The 18,621-nt window shown below is 51.9% G+C and overlaps 2 protein-coding genes across 3 annotated transcripts; one reads left to right on the forward strand and one right to left on the reverse strand.

The window, feature by feature from the left end:
- Positions 1-105: 105 nt before the first annotated feature.
- MRPL55 (mitochondrial ribosomal protein L55) lies at positions 106-1,608 on the reverse strand. The gene is made up of 5 exons (XM_075495414.1): positions 1,605-1,608; positions 1,490-1,563; positions 739-848; positions 372-561; positions 106-296 (listed from the first exon to the last, which is right to left on the reverse strand). Exons 1-5 carry the CDS (start codon positions 1,606-1,608, stop codon positions 153-155), a joined length of 522 nt encoding a protein of 173 aa, XP_075351529.1. The 3' UTR covers positions 106-152.
- Positions 1,537-17,322, forward strand: GUK1 (guanylate kinase 1). Of its 2 annotated transcripts, XM_075492216.1 has the most exons (9): positions 1,559-1,649; positions 4,208-4,260; positions 8,168-8,281; positions 10,073-10,114; positions 11,284-11,380; positions 15,115-15,253; positions 16,207-16,291; positions 16,611-16,696; positions 17,145-17,322. In XM_075492216.1, the coding sequence occupies exons 3-9, from the start codon at positions 8,170-8,172 to the stop codon at positions 17,178-17,180; spliced, it is 597 nt and encodes a 198-aa protein (XP_075348331.1). In that variant the 5' UTR covers positions 1,559-1,649; positions 4,208-4,260; positions 8,168-8,169; the 3' UTR covers positions 17,181-17,322. The 2 variants fall into 2 exon arrangements, with proteins under 2 accessions (XP_075348330.1, XP_075348331.1); XM_075492215.1 differs by lacking the exon at positions 4,208-4,260 and having other exon boundaries at positions 1,537-1,649.
- The last annotated feature ends 1,299 nt before the right edge of the window (positions 17,323-18,621 follow it).

The raw sequence follows: 18,621 nt of genomic DNA on the forward strand, positions 1-18,621 counted from the left end.
GCGCCGCCGAAAGGGGGGGGGGGGGGAGAAGCGGCGGAGCTCCCCTTGGTGCCACCCCGGTCACGAACCGAAGCAAAAAAACCCACAAAGCTGCACCACGACGACTCGTTTCCCGCCTTTATTTATTTCTTTTTTAATTTTATTTCAGAGCCTCACTTCTTCCAGAACCTCTTGTAGGTGCCCAGGTCGATGCCCTCGAAGGTCTCCTCCGTCCCGGCCTTCGGTTTGCTGGGGAACTGCCTCCGCAGCCGGGCCTTGCGCTCCGCCTCAGGCAGCGTGCTGCTGTCCAGGGGCAGCTGAGGGGGACGGCGTGAGACCCCCCCGGGGCCTCGCCTCACCCCCAGCCTGCCCCCCGCCGCCTCCCGTCTTACCATGAGGATCCTCTTCGGCTCTTTGTAGCGGAGGCGGACGGTGGAGCCGTCGGTCTTGACCAGGAGGACGGGGTAGAGCCGGCCGTAGAGCTGCCTGTGGAGGTGGGAGACGGAGGCGCGGTTGGAGTTGCTGCGGCTGGAGGCGGCGAGCGGCGGCAGCAGCCTGGGGACGGCGTCGAGGCGCAGGGCGCTGGTGGGAAGGCGGAGGGGAGCGGAGTCAGTCAGGGTGGCGAGAGGTCGCCACGGCGGGTTACGCGATGGAGGACGTGAACCTCCGTCGCCTCAACGAAACCCAGCCCCACCGAGGCTCACGCTGAAGGACCCGGCCGCTCTCCCGGGGGATTACCGCCACCGCCGCCATGCTCACCTCAGCGCCCGACTCGCGGCCGCCATCCCGGTGCAGGCGAGCGAGGCCGGATCCTCCGCGTAGGCCCCCGGCCGCTGGAGCGGGAGGTGAGGCAGCCTCCTGGGGACACCCTGGGGGACAAGGAGCTCTGCTAGGGCAGCTGTGGGGTGACAGCCCCGTGTCCCCATCACACTGTGGTCCCCCAGCTCCCCTCCCCATCACGCATCACCCCCTGGATGGCTCCCCCCGCCCCTGCCATGGGTCAGCCCCCAGCATGCCCCCCCCCCTCCCCCCCCAGCCATGGTTCGGCCCCAGTAGCCCCCTCCCCGCCCCCCCCAGCCATGGTTCGGCCCCAGAAGCCCCCCCCCTCCCCCGCCCGTGCCATGGTTCAGCCCTATCATGGCCCCCCGCCCCAGCCATGGTTCAGCCGCACGATCGCTCCCCCCGCCCCATCCCAATGTAGTTCGGCCCAAGCCAGCCCCCCTCCCGCCCCACAATGGTTCAGCCCAGGGTAGCCCCCCCCCCCCACCCCCTCCGGCGGCTCTCCCTACCGCGCTGTGGTTCGGTCCAACGCGCCCCCCCCATCACGGCCCGGCCCCAAGCTGCCCCCCCCCCCAGCCGCCACTATGGTTCGGCCCCAGGCGCCCCGCAGGCCCGCCATGCCCCCCCCCCCCCCCGCACTGCTCGGTCCCGGCGCCCCCCTCACTGACCGCTGTCTCCCCCCCCGCCCGCCCCGCGCTGGTGGTCTGCCCCTCCGCTCACGTGACCGCACCCTCCGGCGCGCGGCGCTCCTCTTCCCCCCGCCCCCTCTGCCTGACGTCAGGGCGCGCGGCGGCGGCGCGGGGGCTGCTGGGAAGGGTCCCCCACCCCACCCCCCCTCCCCTCACCCATGAGCTGGCGGCGGCTGCGCGGTGCCATCGCCCGGGCGGCGGGTGAGCGCGGCGGGGCCGGGGGCCCGTCCTGGGGGTGCGGAGCTCCCGCCCTCCCTGAGGGGCCCGTCCGGGCTGGGGGTGGGTGGAGGTGGCGGGGGGGGGGGGTGACGCCCGGCCGGCCCCGGGGCGATGGGCGCCGGCCTCCGGGCTGCTGAGCCCCTCACGAGGGTCCTCGGCTGAGGGGGCCCAGCCGGCTCCGCGGTGCCGCTCCCGCCGCCGCGGCTCCTGGCTGAGGGCGGCTGGCCCCTAGCCGGCCTGGGGATGCTGAGCTTCCCCCATCGCCCCTCTCAGTGCCCGGCTGTGCTGCTCTGTCCGCGCAGGACGGCCGTGGGTGCGGGCGGTGGGACAGGCTTGAACCCCGTCGGGCTGCCGGCCGGCCCTGCCGGGCTTCCTCCGGGCTGGCGTTGTCCCCGACCCTCCAGCCACGCCGAGTCCCCGTAGCTGCGCTGCTTGGGGGTGGCTCTGAGGTGTCCCCGTCCCCCCTGCCCGGTTAGATAAGCCAAACGGGGGGTTTGCACGCTAAATCGGTTGGGTTTTGTGGGTACCGTGCGAGACGGTGAGGTAAGACAGGAGTTTTGGGGTAAGCACCCTTCAGGTATCCCAAAATAAAGCTCTGTGGTGAAACACAATGCACGTGAGGGGAAGCGGATGGCAAAACCACACCTGTCTGAGCTTCACCTCTGTAGACATTTATCCAGCTGCGTAAACTGGCTCACACCAGTTGGTTGGTTAAACTGGTCCAGTTTTGTGGTAGGATGAGGTCTTGGACTGACTCCTGGCCTCCTCTGTGGCCTGGACCTCGATGATTTCTGGAGTAACCTTGAGCAAGCGGTTCTGGTTCCTCCTGCTGCACCATTGCTCCCTGCAAAGCGAGCAACATGAAGCGGTGCAGCCAGCGGAGAGACTAATTAGCACTTTGTAGATAATTGTTTCCAGGAAAAAGGTGGCTGAGTGGTCCCACCAGGTACCGCGGTGGGGATGCTCTCCTCCTGTTTCAGTACTGCAAATAATTCTCTATTTAAGCAATTTATTTAAGTTGTTGGGGCAGAACTTCTGAGCCCAGCTGCCCTGCACGGTCTCTGCCTGCTGGGAAACTGCAAATGAAGCTCTGGAGCCACCCCTTCCCCACTGAACGAGCGTGGGTCTGGGACCGTGGCTGTTGGAGCAGGCAGTGCCATCTGAGCGGCCGAGGGGACATCCTGCCCTTAGGGCTGCTCGCGGACATCGAGATGCGGAGCGTTCGCCTGCTCTCAGATAATATTAAACCTTGTTGTGTTATTGTAGCTGGGCTGGGTTTTCAGAAAGTGTCCCAAAACTTAGAAAGGTGGGAGTTGCAGCTTTAGAACGAACCTGCTAAAAATAGGGAATGGGATTATAATCCTAATCCAGGAGACCTTTCTTGGGCCTCCAGGGAAACTGTCCTTTAATCTTCTTTTCTACTTTGCAAGGGGGCTTTACCTTCTCTTTAAAGCCTCTCTGCTAATCAGCATTAATTTTGTTTAACTCTTGTGATGTCTGTCCTTTGCTTTACTGGTTGCATTGCCACCTCCCAGTTAAAATCCAGGGTGAGTTTAGCAGGTGGGAGCAGACCGAGGAACGCTCCTCTCCCTAGTGACAACCTCCTGCGTCCTCCTTTGGTGACCACCTTGTCTTTTTGCAGCCCAGTGGGTCTCCATGGCTGTTTGTCCTCAGTCCCAGGTGTGGCACCCCCCCAAATATAAGGATCTTTATTAAATAGCCCTGCTGCTCTCTTGCTGATTGCCTCCAGCCCGCTGTGGTTTTGGTGATATGTGGTGGTTAGGCTGGATCCAAAACGGTTTTAGGAGTAACCCAGTGGAGGTGAGAGACCCTCTGTGCTAGATATTTGCAGATCGGCTGCTCTGAAAATGCCAAAATCTGAGCAAAGGGGGGAAAAATTGAGCTTCTGCTCAAAATAAGCATGTACCTGTAATGTTACTGCTGCAAACAGCTTGACAATGTGCTGCGCAGATGCCTTACTGGGCCGGGAACCAAACAGGAGATTTAAAAAGCCCTGTATACACCAGATCGGGTTTCTCGGGCTTTTTTGGGCACTTTACTTGTGGTTTTTGAGGGCTTCGGGCTGCCAGAGACAGAGGAGCTGTGTTTGACAGGGCTGGGGGAGCGGAGAAGCCCGGGGAGGGCAGTAATGCTGGTGTGCAGACCGGCTCGTCTTTATGACCGATTTCTCGGGGTCAGGGCGCGTGTTTAACCAAATCTGATGGTGGAGGAGAAGGCATCCGCTCCCACGCTGCTCACGTCTCGAGGCAGAGATTGTCTCTTCCGTTCACCCTCCCAGGACGTCTTCATCCTTCACCTGTCCGGCCCTGAGCCGCTGTCCCCAAAATCCCTCACCGTGCCAGGTGGTGAGCGCCTTCCGAAAATGCTCCATGGGGGCTGTTTTTGCTCTGGGCTGGCACAGATTCCCAGTTTGCCAGCCGGGTGTTTGCCGTCTGCCACCCACAACAGCCCAGCCCCTTCATCTGGCAGTGGAAATGGCTTTTTTTGCCCTCTAAATTACGTCTTGTTTTCCTCTGCAGATCTGCAGTGAAAGGGAAGGGATACATTTGGAGGGAGGCAAGAGGAAGCACCTGTAAGTCTCTTGGTTTATTTTTAGCCCATTTCCCAAAGAAGTGAGATCTGTGATCGCAACCCACGTGTCTTTTCTCACTTTATTTCTGAGTATTTTGGGGGAAAAAAGCGAGTAAGGTAAAGGAGAGCATCTCCATCTTCCCCTGACAGCCCACTGATGCTCTTTCAGGTAGAAAAGCAGCACCAGCAGACAGGCAGGGTGGCACAGACCCTGCAGGGTCCCACCATGGAGGTGCTGGGACATGCTATTTGGAGACTTGGGTTCAGATCTGCGTGGGCAAGAGAAGGATTTTCCGTGTTGCTTTCGTGATGGATAAGTAGCCTAATCGTTGACCTGAGGTGAAGCAGTGGCTGGAGGCAACAGCCATGCAGAGTTCAGTCCAAAAGGAGAGAGGCGTTGTCTGCAGAAGGTGAAATCCCGGCTAAAACCAAGACCGAGTGATTTTCTAGAAGAGTTGCCTCAACCACACAGCTGTTGGCTGTGTGAGTGTAGCAGCTTTATATCCTGGGTTTTATGCTCGATGTGCATCGATGCTATCTAAGAGCCCATCTGTTCTTGGTGTCTGTGAGCATCACCACTTGATCGCCACCTAAAAACACACTATGTTTGAGAAGTGTGGGCTGGAGACCTCCTGAGGTCCCCTCCAACCTGAACGAGCTGGTGGTCTCGCCCGGGAGGTACCACGCCTCCCTCTGACCCACAGATAGCAGCTCTTCCCTGTGTGACTGTGGGGAACGTGTGATCCGTGAGGTTACATGCGGAGACAGGGACAGTTTTGCTGTTTGCCGAAGCGCTGGGCCGGCACGTGCCGCCACCCATCAGCCCGTTAGCAGCGTTTGACTGCGGCTTTACCAGCTGGGAGAGCAGGGAGCGGAGAAGAAACCACAAGAGGAGATTAAAGACCAGCAAGCGGTTTTCATTGGCCATCTTAAAATTGCAGCTCGGTAATTAAGGCTTTAGGCAGCTCACAAATAGCCCAGCTTTCTGCTGGCTCGCTCGTATTGCGAGCCTGTCGCTGCTGTGAGGAGCTGAACTTTATACCTTGGCTGAAAGGGAGTAAAAGCAAAAGGTAAGGATGTGTTGGAGCCTGCTCCAGCCAGCGCTCTGTTCATTCCTCTTGTCCCTTTCCAGTTTGCCTGGGGTTGAATGAAATGATTGTAAGTGATTTGGGCAGCTTTAAATTCCCCTTTTCCTATGGGTGCCTCCTAAAGGGTGGATGAAATTTTGAGGGGGGAGAGAGGAAAGCTCTTTTCCCTCTAGCTGGGATGTGAGCATCCTAGCTGGGACCTGCAGGCAGGGACCGGGACTTGTGCGTCCAGAGCAGTTCTTGCTGGCCCAGCCAGATCACGGTGGAGGGGAAGCTGTGAAACACCCGGACGGAGTCCGTGCTGCCATCCAAATGTCACGTGTGGGGGGTTTCGGTGGTGGCCGAGGAAAGCGGTGTGTGATGAAGGAGCATCGTTCGGGAGCAGACGTGTTGCGAAGTGCGCTGGGATGACTGGAGGGCGATGAACTTTGTGTAGCTCCTCTTTCTCTTCTGGAGTGTTTTGCAAGCAGCGGTTAGGGCTCACCTGTTTTATTTATGTGGGCGAGAGGAACTGGCAGGGGCAGAAGAGAGGGAGATGCTTTGGACAACTTGGCAAAGGCCCCTCTGCTTCCTTGCTGCAAGCACTGAATAGCATTTCGCTGGTGAGGAGGTGCAGGAGGGTGTGCTTTCCTCTTTTGGTGTTGAACATTTAGGCAAAACCTGTGATATCTGGAAATTATCAAAACTCAAGGGCTAAGGGAAAGGTAGGACAGGTCCCCAAAAGGACTTCCTAGAGTTTGTTCAGCCTCGTTGTGGTTTTTTTGGATGATGGAGCCTAATCCAGCCATGTGGCCATGCACATACGATGGGACTGGTCCTCTGAGGTCCCCGGAGAACCTCTGATCTGGCAGATCTCTGGGGCTGCAGCACCTGGAGGACACTAACAGCAAAAAAAAAAAAAGACAGTTTCCTTTTGGATGGTGATTGAATGTGGGTGGTTTTATGCCCATTGTAGCTGCTGCTGGCATCCCATCCTTTCATACAGGCTTGGATAAACTCTGCTCAGATGAGTACAAAGCATCCTCAGGGAACAGAGGGAAAAACTCCTATAATTTTCTAGCTGTCGTGCTGCCTGATAGGTGCCTGCGCGATCGCAGAGCTGTGCAGGAGGGATTTGGGGATGAGGAGGTATCCGGCTCACGTGGGCTTGGGGTCAGGGAGGCAGCACAGCTAGATTAGCCTGCTGCACCATCCACGGCTGATTTTGTAAGAGAGGGCATTTGGCTTAAGGCTGTTTAAAAAGTGATTTGTAAGGTCAGGGTGACATTGCGATGATCTAACTTAAAATGGAAAGGCCTTATACTGTGTGTCGGCTGATTGCTCCTGAGGCCACACCCAGCAGATGAGGTTAAAAAAAATGCATTTCCAGGGCTTTACTGCTTGCAGAAATTAATTGTTTTTAAACAGGAAAACCAGGCTTGTTTGATTTGTCCCGCTCTCGTCATCACCTCTGGTTTAGAAGCTGCTGAATTGCTGTTGATGGATGAGGGTCCCCAGCGGTACCCCCTGTGCTGTTGTACAGGATTTTCTTCTTTACTCACATGTTGATAATTAACCTTTCTTCCTCCCCAGAGAGGCAGGCACATGAAAACACCCAGTTTTTCTTTCTGTCTGAAGAAACAACCGCAGAAAGGTCTGTGTGGCCCCAGGCTGCCTTTTTTATTCCTGTACCAGGAAGCAAACCCTTCTCTCTTGCCACGAGATACCTTGAGCTGGAGTTAGTGCTCCAGGAAATATGAAAATAAACCCCAAAGCATACTCATGTCCCAGATCACGCCCATGTTCAGACTGCTGTTGCAAGGCTTTGGGGTTTAGTGGTGGAGGACGCACTGGGCTTCTGGGTCTAGGCTTCAGTACGTTGTCTGCTTATGGTAAAAGGCTTTGTGTGCGGGTATTTATCCCAGGACTGATAGGAAATATTTAACTGTCCATCATAGGCTCGTAGTTTGTACTTAAGAGGTGTGGAGATCTCACGGGCATCCCATCCCTTTGCTCGGAGCTGCGTATGTGTAACGCTGGCCGATTTCTGCCCTTTTTTTTCTTGCCAGCATCTCCTGCAAACACTCCTTGAGGCCTCTCCCTGTGAGAGGGAAGCAGCTGTGACTGTACCTCTATTAGTAAGGACAGGTATTAAGCTGGCATTGCCCAGTGTGTGTGGATGTCCCATGATGTTTCCAGATGCCACCAGACACAGACAGCATTTTCCTCCTGTTAAGAGAAAGTTTTCCCTAGGATTTGGGTCCCAGAGGGACCCAACCCTGGTGACAGAGAACAGAGCTAGGACAGAGCTGGCTTGAATTATCCCTGTTTAGTGGCAGCTGGAGCCCAGTTTCTTCCTCTTCCTTTGGGTTATGTCCTATGAGTTTAACCTCAGTCCCTTGAGAACGAGTGTTCGTGCTGCAGTGATACATGTCCTTTATTTGTCCAAGGTATTTACTCTCCAGGGAAGAATTGGGGCCAGCAGCAAAGCAAGGTGAAGCTATCCTGCAGCATTGCTGGTGGCCTCCATTATCTGCTATCCAAAATGGCATCCAAGTCCTCAGGGCTCCCAGCCTGGATCTTTAGCGGCAGTACAGAGGTGGCAGTTCTAGCCAGTTTGCTAACTTAATAGTTCTTTGAATTTCCCTGGTATTTGCTGCACTCTCAGTTAGTTCCTATCAGCTCTGCCCTTGTGATTTCTCATCATTTCAGATTTGCCTGCAGAAACTTGCACCCGAGGGTAAAGGATAGATGCTGTTTTGTGGGGCCAAGCATCCCTGGGAATCCATAGCTGTGTTTTTTCATGGGTGTTTCTAACCAGACATGTACTTTTCCATCTAGCCATGCAGGGACCAAGACCAGTGGTTCTGAGTGGCCCATCAGGTGCAGGGAAGAGCACTTTGTTAAAGAAATTGCTTAAAGATTACGAGAACATCTTCGGCTTCAGCGTCTCCCGTGAGTATCCGTATGTCTCTGGGGAAGGGCAGTGGAGGAGTTCAGGGCCGCTAGCCCAGAGCCTGCTTATGTAGCTGTATTCATGTCCCAAATAATGGGCTTCCATGGCTTGCCTGTGTCCTAGTCTGTCTGTGGGCTCTTTGGGATGTTTGAATAAGTCAGGACACCTTTTACTACTAGTATTGAGTGACAAGTCTTAAGATCTGTCTGGAATAGCACCCTTTCCAGGTCTGGTGACTCCCCACACCTCTAAACACAGCTCAGAGACCTGATGAGATTTTTCTGAGTGATTCTTGACTCTGAAAGTAACAAAATCCCCCCACACCTCTACTTCAAAAGCCAATTCTTTTCATCCACCTGGATTTTAATAGCCCAGGGGCTGCACACCAGAGTCTCAGATTTAAAATTAAAAGATTCATGAAGCCCATCTCATTACTGGGTCAGTCAGTAAAACAGTTCACCCCATCACCTGTGTACGTTCCTCCTCCTGCCATTCCTCTGGTGGTTTGTTCACTTTTTCTATGTCGGTCGCTAAGTGCTGGCCAAGGGTCCTTTTTTTTTTTTTCTACCTGAGATGGTTCCCCATAATGTGAAAATAACTCCTGGCTGGCCAGCTCAGTCCACTCATGCCTGGCTGCAGGCAGTGCTGAAGTCCTCCTGCGTCCACAACAGAGTAAGTGCAGGGAATTTTCTTCAGGCAGCTTGCCTGTTGCAATACTAATTTTGTTTCCTTTTTCTTGAGTGGCACCTTAAAGGTTACCTTGAGAGTCTGGGCTGTGTCCACAGCTTATTCACCTGATTTTTCCCTGGAGCTCTGCAAGGTGTTAAGTACCTTACCAAAATGTTTTTTACTGTCCTAACACTTTGGATACTGCAAGTGAAATCCTTGCTTTGAGATCTGTGAGATCCCCATTCATTCCACCATGAAAGAACAAATACTGGATGTTTAAAAATTTAATGTTACTGGAGATGAAAAAACTTAAAATTATCTTCCCTTTTGTGTGTTTTGTCCTATGCTCTGGATTCAACTGAATCTCTCATCTCACTCCAAACTAAATCTTATCATTTTCCCCAACGTTGCCTCTTGGTAGATATTTTTTTCCTAAATCTCCATAGGCCGCTTAGACCTTGGCAACTGGTGCTTTTTAAAAACTTACCGGTGATGAGAGCCTTATTGCATTAGGTTAACTCCTGCTGGTCCTAAATAAAATAATCAGTGTTGCCCTCCGTGATGACCATCAGCTCCTTTTTGGTTTGCAGAGCATGTACTTAAAATAATACTAGTTTGAATGACTTCCAACAGGGTTCAAAGACTGTCTGATTTATTCACCTACCTCATGCAGGAGTTTGTCCTTATTCGTTAAATCTGGCTTTTTTAAGCACCTGTGTCGGTGCTACATGATCTTTTAAAATGAAGATAACTCTGCGAAGTAGGGCACCGCTAATTCCCCTGAACTGAGGCAGAGGTCCAAATAACGTGTCTAGGATTACACAGGAAGGCTGTAGCAGAGCTGAAAACTAAGCCCAGCCTGGTAAGTCCCACACTCACCGCTCAGCCCCTAACAGTCTTAATTGATTGTTTTCAGATTATCTAGGATTCTTTCATGAAAGGCCAATCCTGCATGTTGTTGTGTGTTACACTAGCTGATTCCGGAAGCTTTGATCATTTTAAATAGAGGATCAGCTTACTACGTGATTGGGTTAATCTGCTGCATATGTGCTTTTATTTCTTCAATACTATTACTTCCTTGGGTGATCTGCAAAATGTACAAGGCTGGTTTTTGCTTACAGATACCACAAGGCAGCCAAGACCCGGAGAAGTAAATGGCAAAGGTGAGTGTGTTGCAGGTGGGCCTGTCTCACTGGACTCGGCAAATAATTCCTCTGAAAAATTTTAAGTTTTTATGTGAAGTGCATGCACGAATCTCCACTAGCGAATAAGTTAGTTCTACGTTTATGTTTATAGGGTACATTTCCTTAGGCAGACATTCAGTAATGATATTATTTGAGAGTGTGTATGTATATGTGTATATAAATACGTGTACATACACACACTGTTGTTCTTCATCTCCGTGGCAATGAGACCACAGCCGTTTACCGGTGTTCTGCAGCATGTGCCGTGCGTTGGAGAGAAGGTAATGAAGAGGGATGGACTTGGCACAACAAACCCAAAATTTAATTAAGCGGTGAAATGTTAACAGAGGCAGAGCACGTGCTGCCAGTTTTCTTTTCTAGATGCTGTCTCTGTGACTCACTGGCCGAGGCTTTCAAAGTGGGGCTCTCAGTTTAAGCGCCCTGGTCCGTACTTGGTCATTGAGTGGCTTGGTTTTCCGAAGTGCCAGGTAGCTCTGGTGAGGTACCTCAAATGTGCGCTGCTTTAGAAAATGCAACTGCTTAATGAGATGCTTTTATCTGTATTAATGGGTTGTGTGCAGCTGGCCAGCTGCTTTTCTGTTTTCTGGTTTGTTTGCATATTTCAGAAAGAATCAAACGAGGTTTGCACTTAATTTCCGACGGCAGCTTTCACTCTGAAGTGAAAGGGAGGAATTTTAACAAAAGATAGAGAAACATTCCTTTTTAGTTCGTTTGGTTTTGATGATCCCTTTTATCTCCTCTCGCTCTCTTTCTCTTGTCCCGTTCTAATCTTTAATCATAAATGCTTTCAAATTAAGGGCTTTGGCGGTCCTGGTGTAATGTGTTCCACACCTGCGGGGAGTTTCCCAGTGCACCAGAAAGGGGAAAGGGTATGAAAAAGGGGGTACAGCAGCATGTCTGGCCACACAGAAAACTCCAAAGCATTTTGAGCAGGTGTCGGGGCAATTGGTGTGGAGAGGAGATGCTGTATACAGTAATTAGGCAGTAGATATCTGCAGTCTGCCAGCGTTGTCCAAAGCAGATTTTAAGGTGCTTCTCCCCTAAGCACCCATGGGTGTCATTTTGACCATGAACTTTACCTTCAAAGCTGTTAATTTCTGGCTATTTTTCCTGTTTTCCCTATCCAGATTACCACTTCGTGACCAGAGAGGAAATGCAGAAAGAAATTGATGCTGGTGAATTCATTGAGCACGCAGAGTTCTCTGGAAATATGTACGGGACGAGGTATGCAGTTCAGACGCTGTCGCTGCTGAACCAGCTGGTGCCAGGAGCTGAGATGATGAAGGAAAAAATGTTTTAACTTAAGCAACGCTGTTTTCCCCCAAACACGCAGATTCTTACCATAAGCAAAGCCTTTCATTTTGATAGCGGGGTCCTTGTCAGCTTTATTAAGATGGCAAAATTAACTCTTGCAGAGAGTTAGCTCATCATAATGAAATCATCATTGTGTTACGAGATTGTCTATAGCCTCCAGTGTTTGAGGGCTGCTGAAGTAGTTCATATGCTTAACACTTTTCTTGCACAGGGGTGATTTTCACAGATTATTTGCGCTCCTTAATATTTTCCAAGTGCTTGCAGAGAGTAGTCGGCAGAATAGAGACTTACTCTCATTATCCCTGCGTTGCCTAATGGTCTGGATACGATGAATTCAGGAGCAGAAGCGATATCTGTATTGGCTGTTGTGAAACAAGTATGCGTGCTGCTTTGATAAAGTGGCTGCTTACGAACAGATAAATTGCATGGCACCCTTAACTGGGGTTAAAGAGTTAGGTGGATTTTAAAATAGCATTGCCCTGGGCATTGGAGCTGATGATCAATAAAACATTAAGCTGCAATGTTAATTAGAAGTCAGATATCTTATATAATTATTGTGAGGAAATTGTGGCACTATAGTAAAGGACCTGCTAAGGTGGAAAGTTAAATGTTTCCTGAGATATTTAATTAGTTGCATTAAAGAAATTTGCCCGAAACGCTTTTCAGGAAGACTTACATTTCTTAAAGAGGTGAATGTGCTTTTTTGAGGACTTTTTGGAGATGGCAAAGTTAGCTTCTGAGGATGGTTTCCTTATGGGAGGTGCCAACAGAAGGCCCCCAGACTGAATGTGTTCTGTACAGCTCTGAAGGAACAGCTGGTGATTTTGCATTTCAGTAGCGTAGCTGTTTTAATGTGACATGCACAGGCGTTGCTGCTGTCACCGCAGCTAAGGGCAGCCTCGCAGGGGTCTGGCCATGCTCTCTCTGAGGCTGATGGAGAAGCACAACCCCCTGCCCTGGCCTGGATACTTCCAATGTTGCTGGTTTGGCAAGAGAAGTGAAACCTGACAGCTCATCTTCCAAATACCCAGCATCAAGGAGAAGCCAAGTTCAAGCTCCTTAATCCCTGGCTTCATCCTGCATAGGACAGGCTTCCTTCCTTCACATGTGTCCTGCTTAATCCGTCCGGCTGCAGCGTGGAGGAGATGGCTGCTTTCTGATGCCTGATACGTAGGTGGAGTTGATTGTGGTGCCTTTTCCTCAGGGTGGGTGCTGAGAAGACATCTCTCCTCGGCCAATTTCCTTGAAATTTGCAGGAATTTGATACTTTAACCAAATTAAATGACGTGCTTGGGTTTGTTTCCGAGGTGTTTTTCTCCCTGGCCCTCACTTTCATCTTTGGTGCCCTCTGCATATTCACACTGCCTGTGCTCTGCCTGTGGTGGTGGGCATGCAGGGTGGGAGGCTGAAATTAACCTAAAGCATCTCAGCCATAAAGACCAGTTTGCAAACAAAATAAATACAGAAACTCTCCAAGCCTCTGTTTCCTCTACAAGTACCTAAGGATGTTTCTAATCAGGTGTGTGATAAAATGGAGTCCCTCATGCTTATCAGAATAGTTGATGTTTTCGCCTATCCCTTCTGCTTCCTAAATCTCATCAGCTAGTAATAATGAATACCTAAAAATTAGTTGTTTAATTTTAGAGCCCGGAAAGGGCCCTGTCTGTGGGATAGCACTGAGTCCTGCCCACAGAAACCAGAGATTCTTTGAAGCTGCCTTAAATTAGAGGCTGAAATCAGAGTGCAGGCATGGGATCTCTTTTTCGGGGCTCTGAGAGCTGCTGGCTTTTTGTAGATCGGTTGTAGCAGGAGCTAGTTGATATCTGGTGATACCAGATGAAGCCTGTGGCTTTCACAAGGCAAACCAAGGCATTTTGGGGACTTCTTGTGGATTTGCGGTGGATGGTCCTGAGATTTGAGCTCTTGCTGCTGCCCACCCAGGCAAGCAGCAAACTTCTGTATTTGTATAGGGCACGGTGCTGGTCTCGCAGCTTCGCTTCAGCTTTCTCCTTCCTGTTGGGATTTGTGACTTGTGTTGTGGGACTCCCAGGTCAGGAGGAAAGTCACCAGCCACCTCCATCCTCCTGCGTGACCCCATCACGGCAGCGTCTCTGCAGGCAGCGTCTCTGACCACACCAGCTGCAGGACCCCAAGGCTTACCCGTCTGCTTGCTCTTCCCCACCGTCCGGCGTGAGGAGCTCACAGCACCGCGGTTTGGACTGCTCCGTTGCTCATCTCTGTTCACTGGGGCTTTTCTGGGCTTGCAGGCTCCCATAAATCTTTACAGCTTTCCCCATCTCAGCTCTGCTCCCTGTTCCTCCAAGAGGCACCTTCTACTTGCGCTGCCTCTGTCCTCTCCAGCTGTGTTTGCAGTGAGCTGTCATGTAGCTGTGGTACCCATGGGTTCAGGATTCTGTGTCTGCGCTGTCACATCTTCCTCTGCACACCCTGCCAACAGCAGTGCCGTGGCCGCAAGCAGCTGCTGCGTGACACCCGTGGGTGCTTTCCCTCTGTGTCAGTGAAGACCCTGTCTTCCCCATCTGGCACAGCCAGGAGCGGGGCTGGTGAGAGTTGTGGGAGGAGGGCTGGGGGTCCTGAATCCTGTTTCACTGGAGCTGTGACTCCCCTTTCCTGGGGTATAGGACAACACAAGAGCATTTGTTTAAGGGCGTCTTGTTTTCAGCATGTCTTTGCAGAGGGCATCAGGGAGCAAACTTTGTTGGTGCAGGGTGACAAGGTGAAGTCCAAAGAGGTGCCTTGGATATGGGCAGGGAATTGAGCAAGTTGGAGGCTGGCTGTAGGGCAGCGTTTTCTCTTAATTTCTGCTTCCATTGCATGACCTCCTGACTTCATGACCTCAAAACATGCAGTGCCACCTCTGAGTTCCTGGCAGGGCTTCTCTCCGCACTGTCCATCATGCCACGGAGCCCTGGCCTGAAGGAGAATCTGTGCCCAGCACTGTGCAAATACTGACTGAAAAGTCTCCCAAGAGGGCTGCTACCCAGTAACTAGTCCAGGTACTTCCAGTGCACCAGGAGAGGGTTGGTGTTGCTGCTTTTCAAGGGAGAATTGTAGGTGTTCAGGAACAAGCTCGAGGCAATTCCCCTGTGTTGGGGAAGAGATACGATCTTTAATGACATGCAAGAACCGCCACTTAAAAAATATTTTCTTAATTGTGCATCTTGTGACCCAGGCAGGAGCATCCATCTCCATCAAGCATCCTTCAGGAGAGCACATGGGTATGGATATCGGTGGGTCTCTGGAGAAGGAAAGTTCTCAGTGTTTTTGCCCTTTGGTGAAGGTTGCTCCTGTGTTTGTCGAAGGCAGGAGCTTTACGGACCATACCTGATCCACACTGCTCGTGGGCTAGTTGCACATTATCCATTTCCACACCTTCCATCGTGGTTTTGCCAGGCTCTCTAGCAGGAGACAGCAGGGCCCTTCTCCACCCCAGGGACCCAGAGGATACTGGGGGAAAGAGAAACTGTTTAGCAAGAGCGGAGCAGGCTCTCTCTTCTCTCCTGCCACAATTTGGGCACAGGAGAGCCCTGCAAGGTGAAGGCTTGCTGCTGGAGGGGGATACACCAAACCCCCACTGCTATGGCTGGACACTCTGACCCCTTCCCCTTTTGCTGCGTCCCTAGTAAAGGTGCAGTGCAGGCTGTTCAGGCCCAGAACCAGATCTGCGTCCTTGACATCGACATCCAGGGTGTGAAGAACATCAAGAGGACAGACCTGAACCCCATCTACATCTCCGTGCAGCCTCCGTCCATAGACATCTTGGTGAGCGACCGCCTTCCTTTGCCGTTAGGCAGTTAGAGGTAATCAGCGTCTTGCTCTGAAGCGATGGGGGTTCCCCCCTCTTTGATTCATCTGTATTTTAAGGGCCATAGAATAGGGTGGGAGGACGTTTCTGAGCACACTGTTAGCTCTGCCCAGTCTAACTCCCCAGCCTCTGGCTCACAGGGATAAATCTTCCTGTGCCCTGTTTTTTTAGTCCCTCCTGTACAGTTTCCACACCTTGGCGTGTTTACCTGCGTTGCGTTATAGACTCTGTTGCAGCATGGCGAGCCTTTAAAGGCATTAGTTGTGCTTATGCTGGGGAGAGAAGGAGATTTTTGTGCTGAGACGTGCCTCCACATATTAAAGTTAAACCGAGGGAGGCTGGTTCTCTGCAGCACCTATACCCCTCTGGTCTTACGGGGCCCTATATAATATCATAGTGTGCCTCTGGGAGAAGCGAAATCACTCTCATGGTTCAGGGAGGGATGCAGACACACAGATGCAACTTGCTGAAGCCATGCAAGGAGTATGTGGCAGAGAAGCCCATGACTCTTGGCTCTCCCCTCTTGCTCTCAGTAAATCAGGCAGTCTGGTCTGTGTTTCTCATTGAGTTTGTGGAGGAGGAAGCCAACAGCACCAGGTGTGAGAGCCCAGCAGAGAGATTTCATCTCCCAGCAGTACCTGCAAAAAAAAAAAAACAATACAGGGAGGGGGAAAAAGAGACTGGGAACCTGAGCTCTGGGTAGGAGATCTTCAGCCCCAACCCAGCTTGGCCACTGGTTTGCTCTGGGCTGTGAATGGGGCCCCTCACCCTTTGCAGAGCATTATCTCACGTGCCTGTGGTCACCGGCAGTAGCAAATGGCAGACAGCACTGGCTTGTGGGGTGGGTGGTGGTTTCTGCGTGCAGCATTTGGAACACGCATTTCTCCAATATGTTTGTCATTGGATTTAGGAAAAAAGACTACGTGACCGAAAAACTGAGACAGAAGAAAGTTTACTGAAGCGTTTGACTGCAGCCCGCGTAGATTTGGAACTTAGTAAGTCCAGGGGTCTTGGAGTGATGTGCGCAGGGAGAGGGGATGCGTTTGTGATTTGGGAGCTGTTTTTTGCATGAACATCTGATGTGTGTTCTCCAAGGAGTGCTGGCAGGGCTTGGACGTTAGCTGAGTTTGATCAAAGCACCATACTGCATCGTTTCCCGCTGCAGTTCCTTGTGGGCGCTTGGCAGAGAAGCGCGTTATCAGTGGCTGAAATAATAATATTAAAATGCCGCAGGAACTCAGGTCATGCACGAGAGATGACACAGGGACTGAACGTGTTCTTCTCTAACTCCTCTGTCCTCATCTCCTTCCCTAGGTAAAGAGCCTGGCCTGTTTGACTTGGTCATTATTAATGATGATTTAGAAAAAGCCTATTCCGAATTGAAGGAGATACTCCTGGAGGTGAGTCGTTTGGGGCTTCTCTGCCTCACTCCCCAGGCAGGCATGACATGTAGGCTGAGCAGGTGAGGGTCTGTCTATAGGCAGCCACAGAAATGTGACCTCATACCCACACTTGATCTATTTAGAGCTGCTGAGTGACATAGTTGAGCAGAGATCGCGTATGAGTGATGATGGATCGGTGGCCTAAGAGTGGGAAACGGATCCAGCACAATACTGGGTTAGGGGCAAAATAAATGTACATCCCTGGACAGTACGGACGGGGATGCTATTTCTGAAGAGCCTCCAAGTCAAACCTCCCTAAAGGCTCACGTGTAAACTCTGGGCTTGGTCCTGTGATGCTGTGGAGCTGGTCTGAGGAGATGATCACTCGTGGTCTCCAGAGCTGTGAAACTAGGAGTTGTTCCCAAAGAGTGGCAGATGCTCAGTTGTTTTCCTGATCTCCTTGCAGGAAATCGAGAAGACCCAAGAATCCAGGAAGTCCTGAGCTGAGCCTGCTTGGACGTTTTAACTTTGCACATCATTCCCAAAGCACGTCACACCATTTTATTCTGAGAGACATTCCCTTTAGGCTGATCCTCCTCCCAAGTTACTCTAGGATGTTTCTATTAAAAGGAGAGAAAACGAAACCCGGTCACGCTTGTGTTTGTTTGCCATGCACTCGGCGTGGGCTCTCCCAGGTTGGTACCTCAGGCGGATGCTTTGGAAGTGATTGCACGGCATCTACTGCCAAAGGGCAGAGCCGTTCTGCGAGGTTGTAGAGGAGCCGTCTGGGCAGCTGCGGCCCTGGCACGTGGCTTAAGATCGCACTGCCATATTTGTGAAGGTCCATGTTGTGCCCAGCTAACGCCACTCACGGAAGGGAGGTACTTAGATTGACGTGACCCCCTCTTCCACCTGCAGACAGAAGGGTTCCCATCTTTACTGGCACCTGATATCACAAGCGTTGGCATCCTCTTGCTCCCTCCGGTTCCTGCTTCCTTTTGCAGATCTGGCTACGGCTCCTCCAGGCGTTTTCCGATCGTCTGTGCCTGCCACCCTCAGCCTCTGCGGTGTTTTGTTGTGTCGCTGTGGCAGAGCAGCACGTCGGCACGGCTCGGCTGCTCTAACCGCAGTCCTTGTGAACAGATGGGTTTGTTTAATAAGCCGAGAGAAGGGAATGCTTGCAGGCTATGATCTATCTGCTGCCCTGTTTTCTGGGGGAAAGGTGCTGTGAGCTTCTCCTCCTCTCTGCCATCCTGGCAGCCATCTTGTAATTCACATGTACTTCTTGTTCCACTTGAGTTTAGGTGCAGGTAGATTTTTAGATGCTCTTATACCTACAAGTTGGGGGAGAAAAGATTTCCTTCCCAAGCTGTACAGCCTTTTTGGATGACATGCTTGAGGGCAGCAATAAATCCCTTTTCCTAGGAGGGATCCATTTGATCTAGCCACTGTCCCTCATGCTGGTCTCTGGCTTGAGACATGGAGAGCTTTGCCTCACGGGGGCCGGGAGGATGCTTTGCACTTCACTTCCCCAGCTTTCTTCAGCCTTAACGTTGATGCTTTCATGTAACTTCTGAGCCTTTTGGTCCCTCCAGCAGGTCGTATCCTGAGCCTCCTTGGAGGGGTTGGTTCCTCACTGAGCCCCTATACTCTAAGCACCCCAACCTTCACCAGAGGTAAGTGTGGGAGAGAGACGAGCAATGTTGCATCTGGTACCTCCAGGTGGTTAACCTGGTTTTGGGCTGCAGGGAAGGAACAGTTGCTGCAAACAGGCGTCGCTTGTCCCAGAGCCTGTTGTCCTGGAGGACACAGGCGGTTTGCACTTGATCCTCAAGAAATGGTGAATCCCGCAGAGCTGCCGTCCCACAGATGGTGGCTTCCAGCCGTCTCCCCCCAAACTGAACCCAGATCAAGCTGGCATCGTGCAGACCACGAACGGCTGG

Source organism: Mycteria americana, chromosome 2 (genome assembly GCF_035582795.1).
Source record: "Mycteria americana isolate JAX WOST 10 ecotype Jacksonville Zoo and Gardens chromosome 2, USCA_MyAme_1.0, whole genome shotgun sequence".
NCBI lineage: Eukaryota > Metazoa > Chordata > Aves > Ciconiiformes > Ciconiidae > Mycteria > Mycteria americana.